The following is an 11,357-nucleotide window of genomic DNA, read 5'->3' on the forward strand; positions in this document are numbered from 1 at the left end:
TACACTCAAATCCTCCTGGCAATTGGGGACATTCCAATATCACATATAAATTTCCTATTCTTGGTCCTTTATATGTAATATTGTATTTCATTTTATTTGTTTGTCTTTTTCCAATGATTTACCTATTTCTGTTAAGTCTTTTTCAGGTTATACTTTCCTCTTTTACACAGCGTATTATCGCTAAACTTAAAGGAGCAATGAACCTATCAGGTGTACAAGTTTAATTTATATTACAGCATTTTATTTTCGCAGCATGTTATATTATTTTCATAGCTTATTATACTATTTTTCTCAGCATGCTATACTGTCTTTTCTTTCTACTGTACACTATACTGTTCTTTTCTGTTATACTGTATGCTTAGTTACTGTGATACACTATGCCTTAGATTAGGATAATCTAGTGGTTAGGCGTATTTTCAAAACTAAAACTAAACCAGGAGGTGCTACAACGAAGAGTTTGGAGCGAACATCGTGGGCAGCACGACAAGGAACAACTTCAAGGTGGACCTGCAGCAGCAAAGCACATTCACATCACCTATCACATTCTTTAGTTTAAATAACAACCCATAGGATCACTCTTTGTACTTTTTGTACAACTCTTTTGTAAAATTTTAAGTCCTAACGCTTTAGAATTCCAAAGTTACCGTGTGGTACGGTGTAAATCCTCATATCTTTTTAGGTTATTTGCACAGTCCGATATTGTGTAAAGATAAGTCCTAAATCCTAAATAATTTGCAGGATTGAAATATCAAATAATCACACTTCAAATACATAAAGCCAAACAATAGGATAGTTGGGAGTTCACCAGGGTTTTCCCCAGATCTGTGATATCCCCTACTTTTCTTCCCTTTGGATTCCTTAAATAATTGTTCATATTTTGAGCCAATCACATTTGATTTTCCCATGTCAAACCGTGAAAACCTAAACTTTGAAATCTTGAAGGTAAAATTACATGATCTTAATCGAGAGTTTTCTTAAATGACTCCCAGTCATTTAAGATGTAATTAACTATAGGGGTTTGCCTCTATAGGGAACTTGGAACTCAGATAAAATAAACTCTATCTAATTTTTTATGTTAGGTAGGGGAACTTGTTGGCCTTTTTATAAAAATATTTCGCAGACTAAAACGGATATCACAAGTTCTTTAGTCTAGGTGATTGAATTCCTATTACAAGTGATATATTTATTCTTCGAGATAAGTGTATTACTTGTAGTATTGTATTCAATCATCTAAACTATTTAAAATGTGACATCTAAATCAATCATCTAAACTATTTAAAATGTGAGACCCGTTTGGTCTCACCTATTTTAAAATTAAAATGTTACTTTTAAAAATAAAAATCATCATCTAAACGGATGTCACCTATTCATATTTAAATTATTTTCAAAATCACAAAATCATCACTTTTTCAAATCGCGAAGGTTAAAAAAAAAACGGCCGACAAAAATAAGCAAAAGGTAACAAGTAAAACAGTTTCAAAATTAAAGAATATAGCAGTTGTAAACGAAGGGACAGTAGTGCCATAATGGAGATATGGTAGAAATAAAAGGAAACAGTAGATTTAGAACTTCATTTACACTACTTCAAATTCTATGGGTTGAGTTGAAATTATGAAATCAAAATCTAATAGACTTCTTAAAATACGAGATAACACTTCTTATTAGTAAAGAAGTTGATATCAGTCATGTTTTTACGCTTGAAATGAACTATGAAATCAAAATCAAGAATCAATGTGTATGAATTGCATTTTCAATGAACACAGACTTCAAATTTAAATCATTATGTCCAGCTTGCAAAAATACCACTCCAACAAATTAATTATTTGATATTATGTCAAAGCAACAGGTCAATTATTCCTACAAGCTAATTCATGAAGAAGCATTTCACCCGAAGGAACAAGGAATATATGATATCTACTATCAACAATAGACATAAATCCATACATTTTAGTTAAACCTTTGGAGTAAAGCGAGAGATTTATTTGTTACGGTGTTAAGAGAAAAATTTTAATGAAGGGATGGAAAGAAAGAATACTTCAAGATATTGATCAACAAGTTCATGAAATAAAGTCAAATTAAAAAGTTAAGAAAACTACAGGATCTATCCTTAATTTACAATTCACGCATGTTAGCCCAATAACTTACAAAATTTTATATGGCCTACTTTATTGCAATCAATTTCTTAAAGGCATATGTATAAAACTTTTCTAAATTGAGATGCACTATTAACCTATCTCCATGTTTAGATTCCATATATCTCCTATTTATATCAATTATATTCATTAATTATATTAATGAATCCCATCATTCAAATTATAAAATTAATGCAAATCACATAAATAATATGAAGCAAATAATAATACTACATTTTCAACAAGCTTCCTAAGGGATACTTAGATGATTTATGCCTTATCATAATATGTGGAGATGATAATTATAACTGCAGATATGCAATTAACAGATATAAAATAACATGTAGATGAATGACATCCATAAATAAAGCAAATCCAAATGTATAATTAAAGATGATTTATCATTCATCATTCTCAAAAAAATAAGTTTAATTATTAGTGAAGATGATTTATGCACTCTCGGAGTTGTCCTGATAGATGGGATTTAAAATTTCAAACATTTATTGAGACACTCCTTATCAACAAATTCAAAGAAAATATTCACTTAATCTCATTTTTTCATAAATTCTCTATGAATTTTAAAATCAGGGAATAAAAAAACAAACAAAAATTTTCATTTGTAGTGAACTTCATTATGATTTATTTAAGGATTGCTAAATACAACATAAAAACATGAAAATTCATAATTTGTAATTTTTAATAAATGTATGGACAACAAAACACACACTATTCATTCTACAAGATAATTTAACAAGAGCCCAAAATCAAAAATTCCAAAAGAAAGCAATGACAAATATAAAAATTCAATAACTAATCAAGTTCATGCTCCAAAAAAAAGCCTGTATTGTACCTCACTTGACAAGATTTAAACCATAAACGTAAAATAGACTAAAAAATATAAGTTTTTTTTATACAAGAACAGGGATGAAAATCGCCTCAAAGGGAAGAATTATACCTCACATTAGTACAAGGGAGTTTGGTTCGAGGAGTAATCATCAATAATTGTGAGACCTCAAAGAATTCACATCCAAAAAATGCAAAAGACAGCGTAAAACTAAAACTACATTTAAGATTCATTATTAACTCCATTTTGCATGCCTAAAGGATTCTATTTATAACCTTCAGATGAGAGCAATACTGCAAAGTTTGAACACAGTAACACACAACCCAACTGGAAAGTCAAGCAAAGGCAACAAGGCATATAGCGGCAAGCCCTAAAGAACCTAATAGCAGAAAAATAGAGAGCATCTAATGTCAATAAACAAGAATAGAAGATAAAAATAAGTAAAACTGCTAGAAAAACTAAGAAAACAGCCACAATAAACTCAGAATAATAACATAATGGTGTTACAGCAACAATGAATGGAAGAAGCGAGATTTAGAACTCCATATATGCTGCTTGGAATTTCATTGGTTGGGTTGAATGCACACATCCAAACCCTAACATTTTTTTTCGAAATACTAGATAAAACATCATGTTCATATAGAAGCTGACCACATGAACGAATTTTAAATTTAAAATGAACTAAAAATAAATAAAATAAATTGCATATTCAATGGATATGCTTTCTTATTTGTATCACTGAAACTTTGGGATGGACAGAAAATAAGATGTTCATTAAGCAGTGAAGTATCATTGTGAAGTGAAGCTTTTCATTATTAAACATTGCATTAATGAAATTCCAAGTGATGTGTCTCCATTGGATGTTTGACATGTACTTTCTGGACCCTTATTTTAAAGACATGGAGAATAATTTAAAAGAAAGTAGTTGCTTTTCTTCAACAAGGACAGCAGGATGTACCTAGTTTAAAATGGCAACCTATAGAAGAATTTCTCAAGCAATAACCATTTGCAATACATAGAGACCAAGGAGTTATGCATGTTCATCCAATGGCAATATAACAAGGATTAGCATCAAAAACATCACCAGAAACTCCAGGACGAAAAATCATGGTAGAAAAATAAGCCTAAAGCTAGTTCAGCCTCAGAAGAAGTAGCCGCAAGCCAGAAAAAACACAAAGGTCAAAAAGAGAGCCTAGTCTAGAGTAAGATATGTTCATGATCCTTTAAAAGAGCAAATAAAAACTCAAAAAGGAGAACCGGGATAGAGGATGATCCCAAAATCATTGAATTTTCAAGTATTCCAAATTGATTTACAAGCTGCTAGAAGATTTTCAGAATTTCCAAAAGATTCCCGAGAGTTCCTAGATGCCAAGGAAACTATCCTTCATCAAATCCAACCTCCAAAAACGTTCCAGAAAAAGTAAGCAACTCCAAATAAGATTCAAATTTTCATTTCCTTGAAAAAGGCATGCATTAAGAAGTCTAATACCAAAATAAAAACCAATTATATCCACATGCAAAAAGCGGAAAGATTGACGAGGAATTTAAGTAGATATTTGAATGACTTCTGTGTTTTTAGGATAATTCCATATTTTCATCTTCGTTTCTTAGTTACTAGTATTTAGTTAGATACTAGTGTGGAATTAGTTTCTACTTCTAAATATGTTTAAAATTTAAATGTTTTTAGATTTGTCTTTCAATCCTATATAAATAGATAAAATCCAATCTATGAAAACAAATAGAAAAGAATAAAATCCTAATTTTACTTGATTCAAACCCCTTTCTATTCTGCTATATCCGCAAAACCAGGGAACCATAAGCTTTAGTCTCATTCTTCCTCTCTCCTATTGCTCTTAATGCAATCGGCTAGTTAAGGAAATTGAGGCAATTCAGTATTCCAACACCTACAGCTGCCGCTGTAATGAACTAGAATGGAAATCAAATGTCTACTACTCCCTACCCCTGTCTTCTCTGCCAAACAGAAACATATATCTCACTATTGTCCAGAAATAAGGAAAATCATAGGTAAAAACAACAATCTTTCACAAAGAAAACTTATGATAAAACTCGATCCGAAGAAAAAGGAAATGGAAATGTTTTCCAAGGAGGCTAATAATGACTTTATGTTTTAATGATAATATCCTTTTATTGATACAGTAAATTTAACATTGCTCTTTATGTTAGGCAAGTTCTAGTGCATAAACGCCTAGTCATTATATTAGGCCCTCTCCTTTCACCAATAGAACCACTTGATAGGATTCCCTAAAACTATTGGAAAAACTTGTGGTTTAATTATATTACTACGGGCAGTATTAGATTGAGAAGAACAAACCCTTCAACCATACCGTGAAGTTCGGTGGCATACCATTACAAGATAAACATCCAAAGACTCTTTCCATCTTACCAGGAAGATTTTGTTCGCCACTCCCATCCAAGGTTATTTTGGATTAGAATTCATTTAAAAAAAGTAGCCAGATTGTCCTAAACAGCAGGTAGGGCATTTTTTCCACAACCACATGAAAAACCCAAATAAATAAGTGTTTGCAATTTAAGTTTACCAGTACATTAATGGTTAGTAGAACATTTAGTCAAATAAAGGCTCAGCACTCAGTATAGTTCAATTTTATTTGCCCATGCATAATATTTAGGAGAAATATAGGACAAATAAAGGCACATCGCTCAATAAAGATAAGAACAGATAGTAAATTCATTCCATGTTCTCTATGATGTTCAATAAACTATAAGAAAATAATTAAGAAAATTGAAAGTAATGTGCGCATAAAATCTGGTAATTAGATAAAAAACCAGTTATGGGAGAAGATTACCTTTGAGACCATAAACAGATGCACCAGCCACAAAAGCACCCACTGCGCCATTTATGAAATCCCTCTTAACTCTTTGCTTCAAAACCAACTGCTCAACACCAATGTAGATACCTCCAATGGCAGCAAAAGTCAAACCATAGTTACCACAAATCTTCAGGGTTCTAATGAGGCCTGGTAGTGCGACATGTCGCTCTACACGAGGTACATCATACCATGTGGCAACGACCGTACCCCATATAGTCCCAGCAGCCAAACCCGAGGTAGCCGCCTTAACAGTTTTCATGATTGCCGAATCCTCATCCTCCAAAGGTTCCTTGTCCGATGAATAATACATATGTGTGTTCTTTGTAGATCCCATCAAAAAATAGCATATAAAGCAATAACTCCTGTCAATAGAACCAGACATCGAGCATATAAGGAACCATTTATTTTTAGGGGCATTTACATACATAGCACACAATTCCTATGTATTTACATATTTCACACCAAAACTTTCATGTTTACACACATAGCACACAAATCTTTAATATCACATAAAAAATAACACTATTATCATTTTTTAAAAGTGAGAAACACTTTTTCAAGTCAAGCACAAAAGTACTATGTATGTAAATATGAAAGCTTAGGTGTGAGATATGTAAATACATAAGAATTGTGTCCTATGTATGAAAATTTTCCGTATTTTCATTCAATTATAACCACTTCTATCATTTTAAACAATCAACTCAGGATGGTAATTTAGGATTACTTTAACTGTCTCGATCATTAAAAAAAGCACTAAATACATGAAAAGGTAGATTGTTAGTTTAGGAAATAGCTTTATCAGGAAAACTCCCTGTAAAAAATATAAAAAAAATAGCAGCATGGGAAAATAAATGATGGAAAACTCAAAGGATAGTACATAAAGTATAAAATGTATGACTTTCTGAGCTAGCTCAGCAGTTCACTTTTTCCCAACTCTACAACTACAAATCTGTTCCTTGATACACATGACTTTGAATAAGCTTTAAGAAAGACTACAGATGCCAGAAATACAACGAAACAGTTCTCAATCCCGATCAAGAGGTTTCCTATATGGCTAAACTCACAAATAAAATTTACAAAAAATAAGAGGAGCCAAATTCAGACGCATTTGAAAGACAAAGTAATATGACAACTTTTTGAAGTATTTCCTAGGTAATATCTTGTCTGCCGTGATAATTAAAGTTAATTTCACTAACGTTTTGTAAGATTCAGGTGTCCAAGCGTTACATGACCATAAATCCACAGAGATTGCAATTGGAAACAATTCCATTGAGTTCCGGGCAGAATAACAGAGTTAAAACTACAGACTTCAAATCTGAGATTAGGATTGGAATTTTGTATGTAAGACTATAACCATGTCACATGCTATTTTAATCTAAAACTTAGTTTATAAATTAAGTTCAAGATGGTGGCAAAAAACTCAGAACAAAATCATCAAAGTACAAATTTTAATTTAGGATGGTCGATAAGTTTTGAAAATCCAAATTTATCGAAAGTGAACACAATACACCAAATTGTGAGCGTTGAAGCTAAATCCAACTCCTCAAATAAGCATAAAATTTAATTTCGCCCTCTTTCCGGCTACAGAGTTAGATCAATCTATCATATCTTTACCCGGTGATTTATCTAAAGAAGCAAAGAGATAAATAAAGTAAAGAGCAAGCTGATTGTGATGGATTCCGTCGTCCGAGACTGATAGGGATGTAAACCATATGCTTTGGGCTCACTAAATCAGTTGCATTCGTCAGTTGAAGGTGTTCATGCTTTGACAAATGAAGTAGCCAGACAGAGATGACCATTAAGTATATGCCTCCAACCTGCTCATCCGGTTTCTAAGGGATCCTAACGTAATTATCTCCCATGAAATAGCTCCACAACAACTCCAAGAAATGTGCCAACAAAACAACGATGCTAATAACCAAGTTAGATGTGACAATCTACTGACCCTTATGAAGGACTAATAATATTGTGTTGTCGAATATATATATTTTTTTTTCTATAAAGCTTTTTATTTTTATAAAAGCTTTACACATATAATACCCAAGCCTTTCAAAAGCACTCATTTAATTCATATGAACAATGCTATAAACATGAGAAGCTTGGAGATTGAAATATGTTAATATTGGCTGTCATGCTTTAAGCTTTGTTGGATTTAGTTTTTAACCTACTTAAATCTTCAAAAAAGAAATTTGGTTTATAACAAAAAAAATGCTTAGAAAATGAGCATTTTATGCATTTACCTTCACTATGAATTCATGAGCATATGAATTGACTTATGAATGAACTTGAACAAGGTAAGAGAATGATAATTTATTTAATTCAGCACCATAAAAGCACAAAATCAGTATAGCTAGACTAATGACGATTCTATCTTGTTATTTTATGACTGACAAATTCTGCAAAACTTTGTTAGCAAGATTGATCCCCATTATAAGCTAGATGACAAGCTAGGTTAGAATCTTAATTCAGATTTATAATGCATATACTACAATCAATTTACATACCTAACATCTTACCAGGTCATGATACAAAAAATCTCCCTTATGTCAAATCCATTTGGGCCGATCAGATAAAAGGTTATAAAAAAGGAACTCAGAATGGACTGATATATACAAAAAATGGAAGTGAAAGAGATATCCTCGAAGGAGAATGGAACCTAAATTTTCTTCTTTCCTATGCAGATGAGGGCACTCACTTTTTAGTGAAGGTATCCTAATTCTTCGAAATTTGCTAACATAATAACAATGCAGCTAACAATCAAAGAACTTTGATGAGAAATTGTGGAGCATAAAAGAAAATCTAACGAAGTTTTACCAAAAACTGCTTTTAACATGTTGACTGTTATGAACGAATATTTCTGTAAATAAGAAATATTAATAAATGTATTGTAACAAACTATTTCATGTCTTCTTCCAACATTATTATAACCATCTCCAATCTCAACTCAATTGGGCTGAATAATTTTTTTCAATTTATATTTCTCTTCTTTCATTTTCCTCTGGCCTCCTTCCATTTTTAAGAAAAAACATGGTATAAATACTAGGCATATGAACAAGAGAATTTGAGCAGACCTATCCAAAACTGAATGGGAACGGAAAAAAAAATCAAAATGGATGTGAATGTGGTCAATCCATTTCCATGTCATAACCCAATATGTAGAAGGGTTTAGATCAAAATGTAGTTCTAACCAAAATCCACATTAATATAATAACTTCATAGAGAAACTCGACTAGCATAGCTAGAAACTATGAAATCAATTAGTAAGGACATAAGGGCATTACAATGGTTCAACAAATTATTAAAACACTAGGTGGCATGACAAGGAGAGAGTTAGCAATAAGCGGTAACAATATTAAAATGAATATGATATGTCTCAAAGAAGAGGGAACTAAAAATGGCAGTGAGCCATCCATTTTCCTATGAGAGATTGACAAAAGAAAGTGTACGATCTTTGAAGAAGAGGAAAAGGCAAGCATAAAAAACAATTATAGTAATTGTTACACTGAGGGGAGTTTAACACTAAGCAATTGCATCTACACTAAAAAGCTACTTATACTTACCTGAACACGGTTTAACAGGTGATTAGGAATGTCTGCGGCCAAGATTCATGTCCACACGGCCAATTCTAAGAAAAAGAATTAAATAGCTAATTATATACATTTACTAAAAGACTAACCTTAGATTGAGGTTATTCTTCCCAACTATGCATGTGTCGGGCTTAAATAACATGAAACTACACTATCTTATAAGGGTTGAGAATTACACAAAAGCGCCACTTTCTTTGGGGTGTTGTCATACACACGCTCAACTAAAAGAACAGGGGGAGAAAGAATAGAGAGATGGAAATGGAGAATGAAATAGGAGAGGAATCCAATATAGCATTGCCAACCGTTATGACTTGCTTGGACATGAATGAATGTAGTCTGTACTCTTGTGCTGTTAGATGAGAATGAAAGGAAGAGGAATTCAAGCTCATCAATGATGCTCTGATTTGAGCAGTAAGATATCTATAAAGATCTTAGAGAATAGGTGATGTTGGGAAGATGATGGGCCATGGGAACTAGCGGGTAAGAGATAACATTTAAATTTGCAATAATATGTAGAAGAGACATGAAAAGAGACAAGAGGCAATGGTAGTGCAAAAGAAATTGGGTCCATCGATAATATATTAAGGTTTGTGTCGGTTGAATGTTTGGGGTAAGAATATAATATTGATGACTGAAACTCTATAAAACAATCAACATAATTTAAAGAAAATGAATCAATACCATTAATTAAAAATACCCATAACAATCCGTAACTAATCACTACAGTATCTACATTTTTTCAACAAAATAACCAAATTATGTAACCCAAAAAGTTTAACTGAATCAAATCCTTGTAATTTCATATTTCTAGCCCTCAGAGGCTGCTTGTTTCATTAAATCACATCAAATAACAAATACTAGCTTTGCTTATTGTATAAGAAATGCATTATTCACTAGCTATGTCTCTATCTTTAGCATATCATAGTTGTCAAAAATAAATTAATTTAAACAAAGTTTTACTTCATAATCTATTTCCCAAAATATTTCTTTGTCAACATGATGGTGGTCTTCGTGACAATCGGGCTTTAAAGAATAGTTTATCTGAAACTAAATATCTCAATCTTTTGATTCAAGAAGGTGAATACAGCCAACTATATTCTTAATGAAAGTTATTCACAAATGAAGGTAAGTCCACATCCAAAAAGAATTTTCACAACATTTTCAATGGTGATAACGAATCTTGTATTGGTTCTTAAACAGGGCATTACTATGTTTCCAATCGAGCCTCTTAAAATCCATTTTTATGACAGAAGGCGTCATTTTTTAAGGCAAGGAACGCTTACACTACTAATTTTCTGTCACGATGTACAAAAGTTAGGGTAGCGTCGGCATATAAATCATTGAGAGGCTCAGCGTAACTGAAAATCTTAATGCATCATTCCGCTAAAAGGGGGAAAAATTTAAGCCATAGAATCAACAGAGTTACATAATATTCAAGGATTTATACGTAAAAAATATTTAAGTTTCAGAGAAAAATCAAAATTCTCATCGATTCAATTCCTTAAAGCATGCGAGCAGCTTCTATGCCATTTCTACACTCGCCCATATGTGTCCGCAAATAGTATGTGAATCTAAAAATCGAAGCAGGTAGCGACCAAAGTTCTCAGGAAGCTCACCTCTTCCAGCGCTAGAGGATCCGAGAGAGAAGACGAGAGCGGCCTTCGATCTCGTAATATAATTAGATGGACCCCTGATGTAAACAAGACGCTTTGGGTTTCGGCTAGCTTTAGACTCATTAGAAGTTGTTCTTTTTTTTTTTTCTGTCTAAATTAAATTGAATGTTATAAAAATAATAAATTTAATCTTTTAAAATATAGCATAAAATATTTAAATTAATTCAATCCAAAAATAAATCAAACACAATTGAACAAAATGTTGTTCGTGTTCATTCACTTAAAGAATTAATTGAATACGAATTACTTATTGAGTTGAACACGAAAACAAT

General features: G+C 32.1%; 1 protein-coding gene across 2 annotated transcripts in view; it reads right to left on the reverse strand.

Annotated features, from left to right (window-relative positions):
• LOC110032634 (outer envelope pore protein 16-3, chloroplastic/mitochondrial) overlaps nucleotides 1-11,138 on the reverse strand; it is a 43,265-nt gene extending 32,127 nt beyond the window's left edge. Inside the window, exons 1-2 of one of the 2 annotated variants that reach the window (XM_020736318.1) lie at nucleotides 11,029-11,138; nucleotides 5,802-6,187 (exon numbers count right to left, since the gene is read on the reverse strand). In XM_020736318.1, the coding sequence (XP_020591977.1) occupies nucleotides 5,802-6,159 (358 nt within the window). In that variant the 5' untranslated portion in view covers nucleotides 6,160-6,187; nucleotides 11,029-11,138. Of the gene's footprint in view, nucleotides 1-5,801; nucleotides 6,188-9,385; nucleotides 9,410-11,028 lie in introns of those variants that run through there. The other variant, XM_020736319.1, reaches the window with a different exon arrangement.
• Nucleotides 11,139-11,357: the final 219 nt, after the last annotated feature.

The sequence above is a fragment of the Phalaenopsis equestris genome, unplaced genomic scaffold, assembly GCF_001263595.1.
Source record: "Phalaenopsis equestris unplaced genomic scaffold, ASM126359v1 Scaffold000989, whole genome shotgun sequence".
Lineage (NCBI taxonomy): Eukaryota > Viridiplantae > Streptophyta > Magnoliopsida > Asparagales > Orchidaceae > Phalaenopsis > Phalaenopsis equestris.